The sequence below is a fragment of the Patiria miniata genome, unplaced genomic scaffold (genome assembly GCF_015706575.1).
Source record: "Patiria miniata isolate m_02_andy unplaced genomic scaffold, ASM1570657v1 HiC_scaffold_29, whole genome shotgun sequence".
In the NCBI taxonomy this organism is placed as follows: Eukaryota; Metazoa; Echinodermata; class Asteroidea; order Valvatida; family Asterinidae; genus Patiria; species Patiria miniata.
In genome coordinates, this window is record NW_024037068.1 from 6,672,192 (window position 1) to 6,694,635 (window position 22,444).

The window sequence follows — 22,444 nt, forward strand, 5'->3', positions numbered from 1 at the left end:
TACGTTGGCCTTTGTTGGAAGGGATCATGGCTATAATAATTATTGCACATCAAAATTCAGAGTAAGAGAAATCTGGACAGCATTAGGCGCGCGCATGATTACGTACGTAATACCGAATGCAAACACGCTACCGGCAGAAATTAAGTTGATACCGGCATGTTACCGGTAACAAAAATGAATGTATAGGTGCGTACAAGGCACGGTACGAGTCTAATTTAGCTGTTAATATGGAATTGTAATCGATGATGGCGCCTTCAAACAAAATTTAAAATGAAAAAAAAGAAGAATGTGACATTATGCAAATATGGGTGGCATAGGTATAAATGATCTGCTGTTAACCCAACCGTTTTCGATACATGAAACAGTCGTTAAGGTCGAGGGAAAGTTTCGAAACCCGCTGATGATTGTCATCACTAATAATTCTGCATGGGGTGGGTGATTGCATTAGATGTTGTTTTGAAGACTAACTGCAAAAAGGATTTCTTTTGTTACTCGGTACGTTTTTTTTAATTTTCGTTTCGATTCATGATTCATCGATCCCAAAAACAATTTAGTCAAAGACATTATACGACTGCAGTTTTAGTCCAGTGATTGCAATTATATTAGTCTCATGATAATAACAAGAACTTAATACGAAAAAAAGTTCAAAACTATCATGATTAATTATTTTTAGGTATACGACAGGGGAGCGAAAGTTGTATTTCCCAAACGGTTCCGGCGGGATCGAAAGAGCGCCCCCTCTGCGACATGCGTCAACTTTCACGAACGCACTAAATGAATAAACACTACATGATGTCATTTCTTTCTGGTCATAGCGCCTGAGTCCAACTGAAATTTCAAACAGAGTAGCCCTACAGCGCCACCAAGTGTCAGATAATATAGCACAGGTAATGTGGGGGGGGGGGGGGAGTTCTTCGACTTGTACTGATACGTTCCACCGCACCATTCAAGGGCAGTGGTGAAATAAGGAACCGCATATGCCTTGCAAACACTTCGAAACATAGCCTACACTTCAAAATTTAGCTTGCTACACTTCCACACTGACCGCCAAATGGAGGCGATTGCACAGTATTGAGTGAGCAGAAGAAGCAGAAAACCTTCAGCCTCGATTACGCCCGTCTTCACTGTCACCAACATATCATTGGGCGCGGTGACCTCTTCTGTGAGGTCATTGGATACATTTTGTGTGGGCGGGACTACGTCACGTGCGGTCCACATTACTGTTTATGTATAGATCCGTGAACGAGACGCCACAATATTTACAATGTACATGTATTCATACACAGCAACGTTCCGTCATTATTATCTCTGAAAACAAATTACAGTATAGACGTTCGTATTTTTCCATCGATTTCTTCCAATTTCGATATTGTAAGTGGAAGGACTCCAACCAGGATTTCGAACACGTCGAAAGACCAGAGAATATAAACGAACCGTGGCTATATATGTACATTTACATGTATATAGCCACGTTCATGGGTCGAGTTTATATGGCCAGTGCTAGTGACGCCTGTGGTCCCTTCCTAAGTTGTTGTGAAAGAGATTACACGTCAGCATCACCGGACGAGTGAATTAAGTTAGATTACGTTAAAGTAATTGAAACCTTACCCAGGTGTTACTGGTTAAAATAATACTCTGGTAAGAGAGAAGATTCCAAGTAAGAATGAACAGATACAGTTCATCTATACAAAAAATGTTTTAATATGATAATTGAAGTCATTTACTTGCCGCCCCTTTGTGATGTGGTAATAAAAGGTGAATGGGGGAGCCATTAAATGGACTTCCTATTAGGTCAGTTGATTTCCGACTGGTGCACAAGCCTTCTTGGAGATATGACGGACACAATAGGATAACTCCATTTCGAATTGGGAAATGTTATCTGCTCAAAATGATGCGATGCGATGCGAGGGTGCAGCCTAGCCTACACCAACTCGGGACTTGATCGCGGCCCTCCACTCGACCCTCTCCAGCATTAGGGTCCTCAGATCCCCTGTGTCACTGAGACCAACGTCCCGTCGCAGCGTGTCGATATATGTGGCTCGTCTCCGCCCCCTCCTGGCAGTTCCATGAGTCAGCTCCCACAGGATGGTGTTGTGGGCTGCTAGCTCCGGGTGGCGGATGCAATGGCCTGCCAGAGCCATCCTCCTCTCCCTGATCTTGTCTGAGATGTGTGGAAGGCCTCCATAAAGGTCGATGTTCCTGATGTGGTCTCTCCAGGAGACATTCAGAGCCATGCGCAGCATCCTGGTGTAGACGCCATCAAGCGATTTCTCCTGCTCAAAATAGCGCCCACTGCATCTAAAAAGGCCGATTAACCATGTCGCACTTGTCTACAAATGTTAATGTTGCGGTCACATGATGTGGACTTTCAGCAAACTGTCCTATTCCACATGGTATGTGGATATGTACCTGTGCATCTCTTGAAACTTTGGTGGTTTAGAGTTGTCGCTAATTACTCTAGATGGTCAAAAACCACGAGAAAGATGCTTGGGAGCTTTTGAAACATGCGAGCTGTAGATCGTGGGACACTTGACGGAAAACTCATCAGGATAATGTTGCGACAAAAAAAAACACAACCCTGCGATTCTTGCTAAAAATACCATGCTACCAAACAATCCAATCTACACAATACCCATTGCAAGAAAAGGTTTATATCTCGAAAACCATATCTCGAAAAGGTTTACTAACCAAAACTTCCTAGGCATTTTTTTGCTAGGATGCAAACTCAATCCTGCAAAATCGTCAAACTGCCTCCGTTTAAAAATTGCACACAGCCTAAATCCTGTAAAATCCTCTGTTATTTCTTGAATGTGGTCCTGCCTCAATCCTGCACAATCCTCCAGCAATCACTGTTAATATGTTGAACAATCACTGTCAATATGTTGAGGCAGAGCCAGTGACATCCTGGAGCAGTGCAGAGGATTTCAAGTACAATATAGGCCTACATTTATGCACGGCTGAGCATATAAACAACACAAGGTTCAGCCCAAGTCCTTGATGCAGGCATCCTGCAAAATCAGCCACACATTTGTGCCATATAGCCTCAATCCTGAAAAATCCTCCATTTTGGAAAGAGGATTTTTCAGGATTTGAAAAGGTTAGGGTTAATGTTGAACCATGGGAGGTTTGAACGCTCGTACCTTGGGAAACTCGTACATTGACAACTCCTACCTTGGACAACTCATGTCTTGATCAACTCGTATCTTCATTTAAGACAACTCATACCATATAAAATATATGGAAAGTACAGAATGTGCGTGACTTCTTTGTATGTGACGGTTCGACTTGACTTACGCGTGACGGTACAAATCGTCTTAACTGAAGGTATGACTAGGTGAAGGTTTGAGCTGTCCAAGGTACGAGTTGGTATAATGAAGTCGAGTTGAAGGTACCAGTTGTCCAAGGTACGAGTTGGCATAATGAAGTCAAGTTGAAGGTACGAGTTGTCCAAGGTATGAGATGTCCAAGGTACGAGTTGCCCAAGGTACGAGATAACCTGTTTCCGTTTGAACCAATCCGCCATATCACCCACAAATGCTGTTATGAAATGGAGACAGTTGCATGATTGATTATTTTATTTGAAGGGCCCTGCAATCTTAACCTCCCACTAACAAATAAAATTAAGAGTAAAAATACACAATTCATGGCATTAAAAGTGTACAGATTCTCGATCTCCCTGATTGTAAAACTGTAGCCCCAGGAGACCGCTACAGATTTGAAGTCTTTTGTCCAATGTTCAGACATCGTATTCATTAAGATGGTTCAGGGATGAAGTCCAGCCCACCACCAGTCAAAAGTGAATGGCAAGTCCAGGAATAGGTAACAGTGGATGAACAATAACAAAGGAATGCCTTCGTCAAAGCTTATTTTAACCCTAACTTCCTGGCATGATTTACTAGGAACCATACCCATCCTGGCAAATTCTAACACCATATGGGAAACTGCACACATATGTTTCTGACTTTGTTTCTGGAGGTGTGCCAACCCAATGTAAAAGACTGTCAGTTTAGGGGTACTGTACCCATCCTGACAGATTCCAACATTGCCTTCCGTTGGGGTTTGATGGGTTGAGTTCTGTTAGGGTTAATAGCTTTTGAACTGAATTGGGACTGGAGGACTTATGATGGACTTGCAGGGTCTTGTGATGGACTCGACAACATCCCTGGGATGGTCCTGGAATCCTGGCATCCACACACAGCTCTCAGGTACCGTCAAATTCAACAATTATTAAATGGTAGAGCTGGCATTCAAACTGGCACTAATATTCTGAGATGTATGGTAAAGAGAGTTTTTTGCCAGATCAGGATATCCAAAGATCATCACTTGGAAAGTAGGATGTAACTCCTCGAAGCAAATATGTCAATACTAATTTATCAACCCCAAAGCTCTTTTCTTCTCTTCGTAACAGGGAAAAGACTCCTTGATAATCACAGCACTATGGTGATCAGATCCTCGTCTAGAAAAACTGTCTGGCAACGCTATCCCAGAATGGAGGTGAAATCCCATTGTTTTTCTGGATCTGTCAGCTCTTTTAGAAAGGACGTCAGTTTTTTAGAGGTAGTTTCACTGAACATCAGTCCAACCGATATCAGCGCTTTCCCAAGGTATTATATGCGGTACAACTCCACATGAATACAGTATTTCAGTTGCTCATCACTGGAAACATCAGGGTTTAGCATAAAGGCCCGTCATGACTTTTTCAATGAAGTATTTCTGCGAGTCGGGGTCGCTGGGGTTCCGCGGGATGGGCAGCATCTTGGCTTTGCTCTTGCTGCACTGCGTCACCCGCGCCGACAGCTCCTCCGCGCTGTAGCCCAAGAGGTGCTTGAGGTCGCAGACAAACTTATAGACGAAGCGCTTGCCATGGACTTTGGCAATCATGTCTCCGTCATAGTAATACCTGCGAAGAGACATTAAAGGTATCACTATTAACCTCCGAAGATGTGAATTTGATATTGAGTTTTGTTTCCCCCGCAGACGTTATTTCGTAAGAGTGCTGTTTTGGGGGTTTGCGAGAAATGCTTCACAAGCTTACTCAGGTGGGACTCGAACCCAAGAACTCCTGCTGGAAGAACGTCGCAGCCTGACACCACTTTATTCTTCATATACTAGCGCAATAAAGGTAAGTCAATGCAAAAATGTGGAAAAGACATCAATGTGAGACTAAGAATGTGGGACATTTCCAAGTTTGTTAACAAATACTTAGCAAGTTTTTTTTTGGACTCTCCACAGACTTTAAACACAACTGCTGAAGTGGCGTTTGGATACTTCATTCTTTCCCTCCTGCTTTAGTGCAGACTTCTTACCAGTTGGCCACTGAGCTTGCCAGGGTCAGCTGGTCATTTCGAATCTGATATAGCAATAGGTACCGCAATCTATCACTTATTTCCCATGAGGGAGCTCTGCGTGCATCTCCGTATTGTACAAGATTTAAAATTGGAATCTCGCTAGCACATTTGTGTCTGCGCGTTGTGGTAGCACCGTATTCATTGACTATTTTTCTAACTTTTGATTAGCTCAACTGAGGGTGCAACAGTGCGATTGCGAACTTTCACTGACGGTGTTATTTCCCGCAGTATTATTTGTTGGTGGAGGTAGGTGGTGGTTGGGGGTGGGGGTGGAGGGCAAAGTCCTGTTCCATGTGTTTACCTGAGGGCCCTGCTTAACTTCTCGTAGTTCATTTGGGGTTTGTTCTTCCGTTCTCCCCATTTCTGAGCCACAAGCTCCGAGTCCAGCAGCTTGAACTCCCCCTGGGTGCCCACCCAGGAGATGCAGTGGATCATATTGGGATCTGTCAGCATCTCCAACAGGAACTGCCATAACTGAATCTGACCGTTATTCCCTGCAAATAGAGAAAGGGTGTGCTGAAGTGACCATTCAGTCTAACTCCCAATATTGTTGATGTACCCTAACGTGGCGCGGCCCCTAACGTGGCGCACTTTTATTTTTCCCCTGTAGCGTCTAGCTAGAGCAAAAGTTTTAACTGAAATTTCACAGAAAGTGAAAATTCATCAAGTTCTAAACACTCCCGTTCATAAATCGCGAGTTTATTTACCCATTACAAAGTTAAAAGAAAAAATTATTTTGGCTTGATTTTCCGATTTTATTTTCAAGTGCAAAGTGAACCTTTTGAAGATGCCCTGAAAAATAAGAAAATAATTTTCTGACAAACATCTGGCTGGGTTTGTAAGTAAAGATAATAATGATTTATCAGAATTTATCAAGTTTACAGAAATTCTTAAATGTTAATTTGGAATTTTCTGAGATTTATTCAAGTGCGCCACGTTAGGGAACACTCCGCCAATTTGTGCCCAATTTCCGGACGCGACCGTTTTTGCATTTCGGATTAAATTTTATGAAACCAAAATTGTTCACAGAGGTTAAATAGCAAGTATTAAAAAGGTAAAAGTACCAGTATTTCACTGCATGAATTTGAGGTTTATCAACAAAGAGGTTTGGCAACACTACACGAGGAAAGTTGGGTAGGCTTCGAAGTGCGCCACATTAGGGAACACGACTATACCTTTTTTTTTCGCAAGGAATCTTCATCATGTGTTTTCAAAATGCTGGGGCTGTGCATCGGAACCGGGTACCTGGGCACCTGACCGCTGGTGTCCAGATTTGTGGATCGGGTACCCTTAAGGCCAAAAAAAAAAGTCTCCGGTTTCTGGTATGCGCGCGCGTCGCCGTAGCCATGCGCGTCGGCAAAATGAAAAAGTTTTTTTTTTAATGAAAGATGATGTCTCAAAACCGTTTAAGTCACTGGTTTGACTGGAATCCTGCTGCAGCACAATTTTAACGTGTTTTTAGATTGGGTTCTGGTCGAGAATAAGCTTTATGTGGCCTCTTTGGACTCCCATATTTATTTGCACTAAGTTTAGTCGGGCACCATTTGCAGTCATCATCAGACATTTGAAGCAAAAAAATCAGGTAAAAAAAAAAAAAAGCCGCATCGCCGCACCACTTTTTGGGCAAGCTCCACACCAGAAACCGGAGACTTTTTTTTTTGGCCTAACCAACTTTATCAATTACCACCTTAGCAGTTACTTCTCAGACAATGGAAAAGAATGGTTTTGATTGTCATTCCTGGGGAATTTTCAGTGAAAACCACGCTACATGGGAAAACATAGTTCACCACTGTCAGGGTTCAGAGCACTGTATGAAACGTAACTCCTAGAGTTTTCCCCAATGTTTCCCTGAGAAATTTCCAGAGTTCCCTGAGATATATATTTTTTTCTCTTGAACGAGGTTGCTGGGAAGTCAAGGGGTGGTTGCAGCAAAGCAACTAAGATTCTGATAATTCACAGGTAACTTGTCAACAAGCAATGGCCTCCTTCCTCCCCTTTATAGCCATCCTGTCCCAACCAAGTTTTCCCTAATTTCGTTTGTGGTTTTCTAAAATTCCCTGAGTTTTCCCCCCGACTGGAAAAATGGAAACTCATTTTCAAGGTTTTCTCTGCTTTACAGAGTGGCTGGAAAAGCTGTAGTGCAGAGATCCAAGAAATCCACATGTTTTATACTGATCTCTGATAAATGGAGGATCCTGCAAAACCCTCCCAAACCTCCTGGGGGAATGTAGGAGGACCTGTAAGGGTGATGGTTGATGACTGACCTGTTCTGTTCCCGTGTGAGTTCAGCTTGTCCTCGGAGCCAAACGCCGTGATGCGCAGATCCCGTTCGGGTACCTTCATACCACAAGTGTCCTGGTCTGCATTGAAAGAGGTATGAGCATGACAATATCAGTTTCTCTACACACAAAATATGTGTGTGCTGGTAGACTACGTTTAAGACCAGCAGTGGGTCTGGATGTCTACTGAAAAGATATGAAGGTTTGCGTAGTGACCATAAACGTAACGATCCTCGCCAATGTCACTGAAGAGTCCCAGACAGCAATACTTTGTCTGTGATATCTGAGATGTTAGGGATCATGATTGTGTCAGCGCGCTGATGGTTGTGAAGTTTCCAAATCTTTTTTTCCCCTGCACTGTTGACTCGTTTGTGCATTGAGTCCACTTTAAGTAGCATCTGCTAACTCTAATCCTAACACTCGTCGGCTACTGCCACCGAGGCATTTCCTTTTTGCTTTAGGATCTTTGTAATCCCTACAGGATGTGTCGGAAATTGACTGACACTTCTATATATGCATTCCATTAGTGCTTTCAGTAGCAATTATATAACCGACATACAGATCCTTGTCATTTGATTGGCGGAACTCGCATCACGTGACATTTGTTATTGCTCCCATTCACGCCACCGCTCAAAAAGTACTATCCGCCCATGGGGAATGGGAAATACTATTCAACAGTTAGGATCATGACGCGGTATTTGTGTGCAAATGTATGCTGGTATGCGCGTTCAGCGTTGCGCGTAGCGTGAATTGTTCCAAAGAGGGGGCGCTACAGCGCTGGGGTGGTTTCAAAGACAGAAATACATTTTCCTCCAGTTTTTTATTGAAATAAAAGTTCAAATATATATCAAATGACAAGGATCTATATGTCAGTTATATAAAACAAATATTGAGTGGCTTTGAATTGCTCGGTAAAATCTGGCCTTTTCCATTTCACTCGGCTTCGCCTCGTGAAATGGAAAAGTCCAGATTTTACCTTGCGATAATATTCCTCCCATTCCACGCTGAGCCACTCAATATTTGTATACTGTTTCACACCTGGCATCTGCCATCTTGAGCATAATACCAGTTTTGCATTACAATAGTGTGACTGATTTGAGCAGGGTGCAATATTTTGCAGTACATCGTTGGACTGATTTTCTACACAAACATGTTTCCATTCCACGGTGTGATTGGCAAAATTGAATCTGGTTCATTTTTTTTTGACAAATAAACCACAAACACAATGCCAATCGTATGGTCATATGGGAGGTAGTTTGCATCATCTTTGATATCTCCAGATAACATGTTTCCGTATGTTTGCAGTTTGGGTCTCATCAGCAATGCTCTCTTTGTCTCTTGCGACGAAAATGGAAACTAGGCCTAGATGTTGGGGTTGCACTGCATGAAAGGAAATCTCAGTTGTGGGTTGCAGAGGTTGTAAGAAGAACTGGCGGGAAACCGAAAGTCCTCAGCCTCGTGACAATGAGCAAAAGCATACCGTCCCGAAAACTTCATGTTTCACAGTCCTCCTGATTTGAAAATCACAGGCGTGTGGAAAAGGCCACACCTGGATTTTTCTAGATGTGTGATTTTTCTAGGCATGTGATTTTTCTAGGCGTGGTATTCTGTGGTCCTAGTTGGGACTAAACAATCTGGTATTTTTTTTATAATAGTCCTCTTGGTTTTTTTTAAATTTATTTACCAACATACTTTTTTTCTCCCAAATGATGAAGTATAAAGGCCTAATTATGCCATAAAGGTGTGCGGTATAGAAGGATTCAGGTGTGCGATTATTCCCACTTCTCGGGAAGCTTTTAGGCGTGCCATAGCATGGGGGTGCGATCGCAGGCCTCAAATCAGAAGCACTGGTTTCAGAAAGTATCCTCTGCCTATCTCCTCGGCAGAGCATGCACTCTGAAACTTTAAGTTTGCAAACCAGTCTTCTCAGAACCACACAGAAGAGATTCCTCTCATATGACGCAACTGCAAACTTGCTTTTATTAGATGTTGACTGGATACTCTGCAAATTGACAGGCAATGTCCCCAACGTACGATGCCCTAGAGTTAGCCATGTCACCCTGGACATAAAAGGACTGACTCACTGAAACTAACAGATCAACGGACTTCGTGCACAAGCAGCAGGTGGAGCTCTGTAAGGTACTAGTACACGTGCACATATGTGAAGCACACATGACTTAATTGATTTGGAAGGTGCACACACCTATAGCATCTTCACATGAGCATCAGGCGCTATCGCCCATGGGTTTAAATGTCCCTCCTTGTTGTCTCCCCCCCCCCCAAAAAAAAATCCCTTTATAACTGCTGAGGGGGTACTAGTGCATGGAATCCATATAAAAAAAAAAACTCACTCTTTTTCAGAAGGCCCAAATGAAACCACATGAGCTCCCCTAACTGCCTGGGCAAGCCAGAGACGAATTCTTGCTTGGTCAATGAGCATAGCTTATGCCCGTCGATGTGCAGGTGTAACGGCAGGGTCGAGTGGTCCCTCTTGAACTCCTGGCACACCCAGTCCAGCCAGTGCAGGGTTTGGTCTTTGCTCCAGTTTTTGGGCTCTGCACAGGTATGATACGAACTGCATGACATCTGTGGCAATGTCAACCACAATCTTCGGAATTTTGGCGTAGGACTGTGCATTGGAACTGGGGTACCCGAGCTGGGGTCCGGGTACCCGATAGCCCAGGTTGGAGTCACTGATCTCTATATAAAGACTGGATAGCTAATAAAGAGCCGCACAATGAATGAATTTGACGCCATATTGGTGAGACCGGCTGGTGATCTACAAAGGACAAGTTGCCGTCTTTATAGACAGCATGATTTCTTTTGTTACGTCAAGGTTCACTTGACTTATATTTTGACCACCCCCACTGACCAAGGTTTACTACAATTTTTCTAACGTCGTGGTTACTTTTAAAATGCCGCAAATTACTTTTTCGGCGTTTTTGAAATAATAATCACTACGGAAATGTGTCCCTTTTAGAACATCATATGTGGACGTGACCAAAATGCGCGTAAATTGTTGATATAGAACGTTCGTATTATACGCGGCCATCTTCGTGAGACCGGGGGCGAATTGGTCAATATGCAAAGTCTACTGTGTGAATGTTGTATGCATATCCGCTATCCAGTGTTTATATAGAGATCAGTGGTTGGAGTCCGTTGTGTACACGTAACGGAGTCCAGGGTATGAATCCCTCCTGCCATAGCGAAAAAAATTATAACACATTTTTTGTATATTTTTACCTGACGAAGGAAGCTGAAATTTCGCTTACATATTCCTTGTGTCCATAATTGTGCCTGCGCTGGGTTTAAAAAAGGCAAATATGTCCGTGGGTGGCGTGTTTACCGAAAATATACCGTAATTCCACGCTTTCGTTGAAAACATTTTCAGTACGAACTCCCCGTGTGAAGATTACGCATGCGCATGCACACCTAGCACGCTGCCGCCATGGCAGCAAACGGCACGCGCGTGTACGTCTTCACGCAGAGAGTTCGTACTGAAAATGTTTTCAACGAAAGCGTAGAACTTGCGGCTTATTTTCGGTAAACACAAGCTGCCCGCGGACATATTTGCCTTTTCTAAACCCAGCGCAGGCACGATTCTGGACGCAAGGAACATGTAAGTGAAATTTCAGCTTCCTCCATCAGGTAAAAATATGAAAAAAATGTGTTATAATTTTTTTGCGCAATGGTGGAAGAATTTATACCCTGGACGTCAGTCGTGTAATGCAATAAAGACGTCGTCCAACCTGGGCTAGGGTACCCGAGTACCTGACTGTTGATGTCAGGAATCGGTTCTAGATTACATGGGATCGGGTACCCGTAACCAACTTTACAAATAACTTGGTTTCTTCTGAGACGATGAAATGAACAGTTGTGAAGGTCATTTTGGGGGAATTTTCAACATGGAAGCCAGGCTACATGGGAAAACACAACATCTATCATGTTTGTGACGCTCGCGAAAAGTTGCAGTTTTCAACATTTTGCTAATGAGCTCACTGTACAGACTTGTTATCTTGCTGCATGGACACACCGATGTAGCATTGTTATTGTACGGACCTTTATGACAAATCTAAACAGCAGCTTCCGAGATTTTAATTTTGGGGTGGGTTTCTATAAGGCCCCAAAAAAAATAAGTCGGTCTCTGGTCAGCGCGCGTGTCGATTTTAATCATGCGCGTCAATCTTTTTTTTTTTCCAAAATATTCCGCGGTAGCTCCAACAGCGCCCTCTATTTCCGCACCTCCTAAATTTTTTTTTACCAAAGAGCACCAAGGAATGGGAAATTGCACCAAGGCAAATGATCGAGAGCACCAAGGCAAATTATGGAGGACACCAATGTACATGAGGACACCAAAAAAAGGCAAAATAGTACCCCACCTTCTCTGTACAATCCAAGCTTGAAGAAGAAAAAAAAAAGCAAAAAAAAAAAAAGCCGCGTCGCCACATCATTTCCGGAACTTTGGTCTGACCAATTTACTGGTAAATGCATGTATGTATCCCTATTTTGCAAGTCCCCCCACTTTTTACAGGGGGGGGGGGGGATATCATATCGTTTGTCCCCCACACTTTTTTCGTCTCCCTCCAAAAAAAATGTACCCTACATATGATTCTATAGCTCAGAATAGCTGATTCAATTACTACAAACTTAAAAACCATGTTTAAAGTATGATCTTTTGCTTACAAATATGGGTTAAAGTGGTCAGAAATTGCCTCAGATCGAACCACAGAGCGTCTAGAATCCAAAACATTTTCGGGGCCCTTCAATGGGTCCCGAACCCCACGCCGTTAGGGCTCTGCACTCACATTAGTTCCGATCAACGAATGTCCACTCCCCCCCTCACTTTTGAAAAGTGATTGACGCCCTTCGTGGTGGACAATGAGAATTCTTACCTTCTGGTATTCCCAGTCTTTCTTGTTCTTCCTTGTAGCTGTTGCAAACCATCCATCTACACTTGGAGGTATCTGGGACTTCTGTGACTGTTAACAAAGAGAAAAACAACCTCTGTACAGACTGATTCAGTGATCTCAGTTATACAGCGTGTCCCAAAAAAAATGTCCCTCTGATAGACTGCTTAATTAATTCCAAAATCAGGTATTATTCTCAATTTATTGTTCAGATTAAGAAAGCCCATTTCATTTTGTAACTTCTGTGAAAATGTCATTGGTCTCGCTTCATTGGTTTTGAATACACAGTCTATTATGTAACAGCAGTGCTTTTCAGCCCATTCCAAGTTTGCAGGTGGAAGGATGTGCAGGAGGACAATAAAGGTTTACAAGCTGGACATTGAAGAACAAACCATAAGTGGAGCACACCCTGTGAAAGCAAACACGACCAGTGGAACTGAACTTTGATTAGTTTTCATTTAAAAAAAGTAAATGAACTGGACTTTAGTTACTTAATAACAAAACAAGAACACAGTTGTTGAAATAAAAGTAAGGCATGGAATAAGGTATGGTATGTCTGTAGTGTGCATTTCTTTTTATCAAACTTGGAATGGGCCGGAAAGCACTGCTGTTACATAAAAGCCTGTGTATTCAAAACCAATGAAGCGAGACCTTTGAAATTTTCACAGGAACTACAAAATTAAGTGGGCTTTCTAAATATGTAAACTTAATTGAGTATAAAACTTGATTTTGGTAATTATGCTGTGGTCTATGAGAGGGACATTTTTTTGGGACACGCTGTACAGCCAAGAGAGTGGTATTGTTACGCCCCAACTATGGCAATTGTCCAACTATAGTTGGGACTGTGGGAAGTGTGGCCTAGTGGTTAGGGTTCGTGACTCATGACCAGAGGGTCAGGGATTCGAACCAAGCTGTGGGTCACATGTTGTGTCCTTGGGCAAGCCACTTCACCCCCACTTGCCCCTCTCCAACCAGGAATATAAATGGGTACCGGTGTCATATGAAAATTGAACTCCTATGAAAATTGGGCTCCTTTTCCCTGTTATTGGTTAATCCCTCGCACGTGACCAGTCACTCTCCTAATTATCATTACTTACGCATGCGCAGCGCAATTCTACCAAAGAATCCATATTTCATTTTGAAAATCCAACTTCTATGTAAGTTAGACTTCTTTACCCTGTTATTGGTTAATCCCTTGCACGTGACCAGTTAACTCTCCTTAGTATCATAGAGGAGTCAGGTTGGGGAGTCAGGTTGGCGTAGCGGTACTTTCCTCGCCTTCCACCGCTGTGACCCGGGTTCGAATCCCGCCTGGGCCAATATGTGGATTGGGTTTTCAGTCCCTGCCTGATTCCGTGGGTTTTCCCCAGAATATTCTTCTGGGCTTTTCCTCCCACCTCTAAAACTGTAACTTCTTCTCATTGTCTTCTCTCCATTTATCCATCCTGTTATTGGCGCTTGCGCTGTTGGATGTGGCTGAAATAAAATCAAAATCATTCAATACTACCGAAGAATCCATATTTCATGGAGTCGGATATTCACGCTACACCAGCTTCAGCCGGGGAGTAACCTGCGATGGACTGGCATCCCATCCAGGGGGAGTAGAAATATTCTCAGATGTTTCATGCTACTGAAACTAAGAGACAAACGCCGACCTGATGGGCCACATCGGTTGTGACAGACTTTACTTTTTTTTTTACTAGTTGGGACTGTCCCAGCAATAGTTGGTGCATTCCTAAATCCCAACTATAGATGGGAAGATGCTAAATGTACATGTAGTTGGAAGGATGCCATAATTGAGGCGTAACAGCACCACAATTGCACGTAGGTTGTACACACCCACGTGATGATAATAATAATAATTGTGCTGATATATAGCGCTTTCCATCGTATCAACAATCTCAAAGCGCTTTACAATTATTACCCATTTCATCAGGGCATGGGACAACGTGGCAGCCGATATCAGCGCTCAATCGGTCCTCGACCCTCACAGGTACCCATTTATGAACCTTGGTGGAGAGAGGTAAGTGTAGTTAAGTGTCTTGCCCAAGGGCACAAACACTCTGTTCCTGGTAGGGTTCGAACCCATGCACCTTCGTACGTGAGTCAAACTCCGTAACCACAGGACCATGGCGTTCTAGGCCGTGGTGCCATGTGACGCCATTTGATGTTCCTTTGACCCAATGGACTCCATGCTCAACTACCCCCTCAACGGTTGCAAAGGGAGAGTTGGGGGAGACCACTGGGAGTGATATCCGAACGCATTACTGCCGGCGCCTGACACACACAGATATACACAACAGGTTTGTGTGGATTTTAGAATGAAATAAGTCATGCGACCAATATACACGCAGGCAGTGTGTCTCTCCCCCGACTGGGGCTCTGGAAAGTGCTGAGTCCAAACAGAGATTCAACTATCATTCAGAGAATGGCGTACTGATATTGTGGTAGTTAGTTACACAAATTAAATACAGTAAACTCCGGCTAAACTGACATCGTACAACTCGTCAAATCGCTCAAGTCGGCCGTCTGACTAAAGTCCTGATTGTCCGTAATGCATTTCCATTGAATTTTTTATTTCTAAGTCGGCTTTTATAAGTCGCCATTTTGCTCAAGTCGTCGTGTTACTCTCGGTCCCCTTTCCATTAAAAGCATTACAAAATCCTTTGTGTAAGTCAGCATTAAACAAATCACGCATTGGCATTAACTTCCTGCACTGCGGTTGGCAAAGTGTCGAGTGAAAAGTGGTTTTCGCACGGCCCGTGATCGCTGCATGCATCGGTGTCGAAAAAGGGTGTCCTACTGCATACATCGCATATGCATCGTGAGCATATCAATACCAGTACTCCCTCTAGGCTTTACGCATGCGCTCTGTCCATTTTGGGGGTCGTCTTATTGAATGACTACTGCTGCAGACAATGCGTGCGTGGTATATACCGGACCACGCACGCATTTAATTCGTTACTGTGCACGTACATATGTATCGTGGTCTTCACTATCAGTACCCCAAACGTAACCCTAACCCCAAACGTGATGATCGATACAATTCGAGGATTAATTTGCTGGATTCAACTCAAGCATTAAGGAGATAATCCAGGGTAAATCAAAGCCAATTAGTGCAATGAATCATGTGTGCAAAAGACCTTTCATGTAAGTCGGCAAAATGACGAATAACAGCAGATATCGGTATTCGCGTAAGTCGTCACAAATTCTCGGGTCCCGAGAGTGCCGATTTAGCCGGAGTTTACTGTACTTTGAACTCATGGACTTTTGCAGACACAGGACAATCATGACTAAATGAATGAAATACAAGCACATGTCATAAAATCATCATTTCAGAAACCCATTGGAATTGTTATAATGCAATTTTTGTTTCAATGGATAAAAGTTATCTATTGGTTATAGCTATGATGAGAAACAAATTATCAGTGTAAGAGTACCTTGAGGATTATTATCTACAACTTCAATGGTAATTGGCTTGATGACGTCAACTATGTTCAACCTTGGTTTCATTCCTGCAAAATAGAAAATAAATAAATAAAAAAGTCACACGATGAGCGGAATTCAGCACCGATTTCAAAATAGTTGTCTTTACTTTTTTTTCTGCATCTACTGGCCAAATAAGATTTCAAACAAAGTCTATACACAGGGTGTTAAAAAAAGAGAGGGAAACCGAGCTTATTTTGTTGATTTCTCGGGTATGACTAATTATTTAGGAAAATGGTAACCACCATCTGTTACATAACCATGTCTTCTTTTTCTTGACATCCCGAACTCCATTTTAACGTCCCGGATGACTGAGCACCAAGTGATGTAACTGACATGCCAAAAATGGCCTTGTACCACATGCACCACAAGACCAATTGACATCAGAGAGAGAGAGAATATCACAGCCATGAGAACCAGGGCAGAGATTTGCATTGAAAGGAATGGGGGAGCATGTTAAATGACATTGGGGTTAAAGGGGACAGTGATAAACCTTGGTATTTTTTAGCAATGACTTTGATAATGTACGTCCTGGATTTTGTTATTTTCAACATGTTGAAAACTGTCAATTGGTCTTGTGGTGCATGTGGTACAAGGCCATTTCTGGCATGTCAGTTACATCACTTGGTGCTCAGTCATCCGTGACAGTAAAATGGAGTTCTTGGTGTCAAGAAAAAGAAGACATGGTTATGTAACGGATGGTGGTTACCATTTTCCTAAATGATTAGTCATACCCGAGAAATCAACAAAATAAGCTTGGTTTCCCTTTTTTTTTGAAACACCCTGTATAGACTGATTGTCAGAGATCAAGAGCCAACATATCCGATGGTTAGCCCCAAGCTCAGGATGGATCAGGATCGTATCCCTATAGCAGCTTTGCAATGGACACTACCTGGAAGGAGGAAACCAGGAAGACCAAAAACTACCTGGCGAAGAACAGTAATGGCAGAACTTGCTGAGATGAATCTAACCTCGGGAGAGGCACAGTACATCGCAAAGGACAGGACCAAGTGGAGAGAGATCACTGTGGCCTTATGACCCACTAGGGTTGAAGAGGACTAAGTAGGTACTAAGTACTCTTTTCTGGTGAATTTAGCGAAAAGAACCACAACAAGCACTTTTGCCAGCCCCCTTCCCCAACCACACAACTTCACGAAGCGCAGCGACGCGTCGCAAACAGAGTAACGAGGTGTAACATGTCGCAACTTGCAATGCATCGTATGATCCATTTCACGAAACTTGACGATGGCTTAAATAAGTCGCAAGTTATGACGTGTCCAGTGGTCATTGCAAAATCAGAGAGTCCTTTTTTTCAGCCAGTTTTATGCCATAAAAAAATACATAAACGAGAATATAATACCCAGACAATTTGTTAAAATTTGTAAATAAATACATAAAACAGTCACCAAGTTGTGCTATAAATACACCTACGACGCGGCGCACTTACCTCGTGTTTTGTGAAATGGATCGCAGGACCATCGCAGCTGCGACTTATCGTAGGGATATCTTGGGATATGACACGTTGCAGTGCTGCGATGCATCGTTAAGTTATGGGTTTCACGAAATGGAATGCAGGTCTGCTAGTGCAATTCAGTTTATTAATAGACTTGTTAAAGGACTTGAGAACTAGTACGGCATTCGTTCGTTACCTTGAGAAGAGTTGACCTCCACACTGAACTGCAAGATCCCTTCAGCATTTATGCCTTGCTCCACTAAACTCTTGTCCTCCTCCATCTGTGTTCAATGGGATTCAGAGAAAATGACCATTATGGCCTGTTTGACATTAACACCAAATCCTCCGACCAACAGAATTAGTATTAGTTATTTCTGGTTATGAAATCAAGGATTTCCTCAAAAGGGCCCTATGGGCAATTCCACGGTTACTCACGTTACATTTTCGTAATGTGAGTAACCAATTTTGTGCGTCTTGTTTATCATACATTAACACATTTTTCTGGATGTCATCTTTGGTGCTTAGGTAGGTCTAGGTCTACTCTATCTACCATGGGGATAACAGTTATTAAACCTTTTCAGTGAGGTAATTACAGCCCAAGGAAACTCAAAAGTACTTCAAAAATGTAACGTGAGTAACCGTGGAATTGCCCCTATGGACTCTGTGCGCCAACGGAAGAGGGCGCCCTTTTACCTAGCAACGACGTCCCATGGGCGCGACATTTAGCTGGTTGACGCGCACCATTCCTTGTGTGTGCCGCACATACACCAGGGGATTTGTACTGTGTACACGCAGTGGTAAGGCCACGCGTCGCGGCAACATGAACTTTCTTTGCCAGTGAGGGGGTACTTGTGAACGGAGTGGATAGGCACTGTACAATGTAGCTAGTAAGCCTATATGTCACTTCGTGGTTGGTCGGTAGGTCCGTCACCAGAAAATTGACCAAAAACAAGCCCCCTGAGTTTCCCATAAAATACCGTATAATTACCAATCGACCGAATATTGACCAAATGCAATGCCGTCGTCAGTAAATGCACTCTTGGCGATACTTTTCATAACACGCATGCGCATCTATTTTGTATATGAAGTGAGACATGCCGGAACCAGACTAGAGCTTACTCTGCACTCCGCCAGTTCATATCTTACCAGTCTTTCGTTCTGCAGGTATATCTCATGGTCCATGAGATTGCACTGCAACCTCTGCATCAGGGCTTTCTTGAGGCTAGTCAGTGGCTCGGCAATGTCCATCATGTGGATGATGATGCTCTGGGATTGAGGTTGAGGTTGAGGTTGAGATTGCTTCGGGAGTTCTGCACTGCTGCAGTTAACCACACAAGTGTTACACAAAAACTTTTCATAAATTCAAATTTAGCACTTGTAGCAGGGTTCGACTTTAGCGGTAGCCCGCTAGCCAAATGCTAGTCAAAACAGTGGCGGGCTAGTCAAACTATTCCTTAAGTAGCCCGGCTGGCGAGTCAAAAATTATTGGGCTACGGCAAAGATGAAAAGACAGGAAGAAATAGATCATTCAATTCAGAAAAGCAAAAATGGAACAATCTGTGTCTAAGTTTATTAACTGTTGAGGGTTAAATTATTAGATCTGTTTATTTAAAACACTGACACGAAAAGTGACGATTGCCTCAGGATACAGGTTTTAGATGTATGCACATTGTTGTTGATGAGACACTCTATATAAGGAAAACAAGCAGGCTAGTGAAAATGCCTGCAGGCTACAATGTAGTTAAAGGGAATGTACATCATTGGCTTTTGCTGTAATTTTCAGAAATGAACTATTTGAGGGGTTAGTATAATAGATCAAATATTGTTCCACTGACATGTTTGAAGTTTTGTGATCGAAAATGCTGGAAAAACCAAGAAAAACGAAAATATTCAAGTAGTCTGGTTCCCCGTCTCCACTAAAGATGAAATGGATCAATTTATAGATGCCGGAACTTTGTAAGGTAATAGAACCAGTCTAGCTGGCCTGCACCCGTTCATGAACATGTAACCAATAGCAAACAAAATTTGACTGAAAAAATGGTAAATTTGGAGTAGTAGTTAAAAAAATAGTTAGGTTTTTCCAACGGTGGTCGGCCGACCACAGTTGGAAATTTATACAAAATGTCATTTTTTTTTGAAAATGACTTCACACCAGGTGCCATAATTTTACAGGATGCTTTAGACTGGCATTTACCAACATCCTAGTAACGTATTTTGTAAAAAAAAATGTAGTTTTGTTTTTCGATGTTTGCAAATGTTGTATATTCCCTTTAAGAGTCTGTTTCAGTAGCCCAGCTGGCTAGTAAAAAAAAAAGTTTATGGTCGAACACTGCTTGTATAACATTGTACTATAGGCCTACTGAATTTACTCCTTGAAAAAACAATGCATAAAACCATAGAGTGCTTTTGGGGCGGTTTGGGGCGGTATAAGGAGTAACAGGCAGAGCGCTTTGGGGCAGTACATACATGTACATGTAGTGGGTCAAAAATAAAGCAAGACAAAAATTGGTTGTTCCAACTATTTTTTTTTCTTATTTTTTCTTTTCATGTTAGGCCAAAAAAAAAAATAAGTCGGTCTCTGGTCATGCGCGTCAATCTTTTTTTTTCTCCAAAATGTTCCCCGGTAGCTCCAACAGCGCCCTCTATTGCTGCACCTCCTCAATTATTTTTTTACCAAAGAGCACCAAGGAATGGGAAATTGCACCAAGGCAAATGATCGAGAGCACCAAGGCAAATTATGGAGGACACCAATGTACATGAGGACACCAAAAAAGCAAACTAGTACCCCACCTTGTCTGTACAATCCAAGCTTGAAGAAAAGAAAAAAAAGCAAAACAAAAACAAAAAAGCCGCATCCCGGAACTTTGGTCTGACCAGAGACCGAATATTTTTTTTGGCCTTATATCCAACAAAAACTTTGTTATTGCTTACCAGGCATATTATACAAATGTTGAATGCTTCGAGTGGTGTAGTAAAAGTAGCCTCCCGAGGTGATCCATGGATCACCTCGGGAGGCTAGTTTTACTGCACCACGAGCTAAAGCATTCGATATTTGTTTCACAACATATCTCCCACTGTGAGAGATGGGCAGAGATGGGCACTCCGTTCCTGTTATAAACACAGGCTCGTCACCTTTTCTGTTTTTTGATGCAACCTACATGTAGTTTCAAAATCTGATAGAAAGGGTGACGGCTCCAAAAGCATCAGCAAAAGGAGTTGCTCAAAAAATGAAATAATCCATCTGTCATCTTGGAAAATCCACCATTCCGAATAGACACAATGGGAAGAAGACAATTCCTTCCTTTTTTAGAAATAAATCCAGACGAGAAACTCCCTTTCTTTTTCTTTTACTTGGCCTTTTTATAGCAACTGTCTTACCCAGGAAAAACAACTTGTGATGGTGGAGAATCTTGTGATGTCTTTCTCTTTTTACTCTTATGATCCATCGTTTTTTTCCTGTAAAACAAAAATGAAAGAGCGCCCAATTGGTAAAAATGAGAGGATAAGTTTGGAAGACCTTGTTTTAATGTTTTTATTTTTGGGGGGGGGGGGTCAGAATTTTTTTTCTAATTGCAGGGCTGCCAAATTTGAGTAGGGGCTGAGAATGAAAATTTGGCGATGGAACTTTATTACTTCTAGAAGTAGAAGGCTCCGTTAGCCTTCTACTAGCATGGTGAATTTTTGGGGCTCAGTACGCTATGGCTTTTGGAAATGCACTTTGATAGACGAAATTTCTTTGTCTGGAATTCCAATTTCTGAAACACAAATCCACCAAAACATTGCCATGGTTGATCCATAACTCTGAAATGTTTTAGAACCATTGACATTTGGATCATGGGACAATTTTTTGAGTGGAAAATAAATCTGAGTTTTTACTCACCAGCCTCGCATTTCCGATCCAACAAATACATGGGTCATGTTCATGGTGTTTACGTATGTTGCGCGTGCACTGATCTTCGCGAGACCTCAGCATGTCAACAGTCCACCAAAAGTCGTAACGATTCAGCTCAGCGTATTCATTTCAGTGCACCAAAATGACGTATTACTATTATGTACTGTTGTGCGATGCGATTTCAAAGCCCCTCCATCCCAAATGGTCGAGCCACATGTAGAGTTGACCCGCTGAGGTCACGCGAAGATCAGCGCAGGGACAACATTTGCAATTTCGTTAGGAAATACTTAGAAAATTGTCTTAACTCTCCATAGAATAATAGTACACAACCCACTTCAGTTAAGTGGCGTCAGGTTGCAACATTCTTCCCTAAATTAAGTTTAGCTTAGCTAAATTAAGCTTAGCTTCCGAGATCATTTTGAGGTCATTGGGAATTACTCGGAAAAATACTTATTTGGAAAAAATGGTGCAACCTGACGCCACTTTTTTCTTCATATATCATCTCAATGAAGGTCATTCATTGGGACTGAGAAGTGAGAAGCATTTCCAATTTTGTTAGGAAATAGGCCCTAAGTAAAAAAAAATTTACACTGTCCAGAGACTTTGTACACAATCGCGGAAGTGGCGTCAGGTCCAACAGTTTTTCCAAATGAGTGATGGCCATATATGGAATTATTTCCCTAATGTCGAATTCATTAGTAATGAATTCACCGAAAACGACAACAAACAATGCAAACCAAAACTCCCATGCCGAATCAACATGTAGGCCTTATAGGCCTACAATGGCGAATGAACAATGTCAATGATGAATGAATTACTGTCTTTCAGAGTGTGAAATATATCTGAAAACATGCTAATAGGCTAAGTATATTCTTGGTCACCTCGATCACTCGTTCCTGTTGCTTTTGAAGGGATTTCGTCACAGGAAGAGCAAAAACCTGGGGTGAACTCTGCATCAATTCACGCGAGTCTCACGATTGACAAACGGAAGAAAAACAAGTCCGGGCAATTTTTTACCGGATGTGCTGATATCTATAATTTTATTCTCCTAAATGTTAATGTAATATTTTTTAAATTAA

The 22,444-nt window shown here is 42.3% G+C and overlaps 1 protein-coding gene across 5 annotated transcripts; it reads right to left on the reverse strand.

Annotated features, from left to right (window-relative positions):
• Positions 1-4,303: 4,303 nt before the first annotated feature.
• On the reverse strand, positions 4,304-22,395 carry LOC119735778 (GA-binding protein alpha chain-like). 5 transcript variants are annotated; one of them, XM_038209703.1, is made up of 10 exons: positions 22,247-22,386; positions 20,852-20,929; positions 18,620-18,788; positions 17,670-17,754; positions 15,975-16,049; positions 12,520-12,606; positions 9,979-10,182; positions 7,613-7,708; positions 5,650-5,842; positions 4,304-4,900 (listed from the first exon to the last, which is right to left on the reverse strand). In XM_038209703.1, the coding sequence occupies exons 2-10, from the start codon at positions 20,917-20,919 to the stop codon at positions 4,666-4,668; spliced, it is 1,212 nt and encodes a 403-aa protein (XP_038065631.1). In that variant the 5' UTR covers positions 20,920-20,929; positions 22,247-22,386; the 3' UTR covers positions 4,304-4,665. The 5 variants fall into 5 exon arrangements, with proteins under 5 accessions (XP_038065631.1, XP_038065630.1, XP_038065629.1 ...); XM_038209702.1 differs by having other exon boundaries at positions 18,620-18,791; XM_038209701.1 differs by lacking the exon at positions 22,247-22,386 and adding an exon at positions 21,354-21,438 and having other exon boundaries at positions 18,620-18,791.
• Between the last annotated feature and the right edge of the window lie 49 nt (positions 22,396-22,444).

Bases quoted from the DNA above. Each gene is read 5' to 3' on its own strand.
- LOC119735778 (XM_038209701.1), bottom strand. From the start codon at position 21,397: ATGAACATGACCCATGTATTTGTTGGATCGGAAATGCGAGGCTG. The intron at 17,755-18,619 runs GTAAGATATGAA...CATTGAACACAG, and splicing joins ACCTGCAGAACGAAAGACTG to ATGGAGGAGGACAAGAGTTT. The intron at 4,901-5,649 runs GTAAACACATGG...GTCTCTTCGCAG, and splicing joins AAGTTAAGCAGGGCCCTCAG to GTATTACTATGACGGAGACA.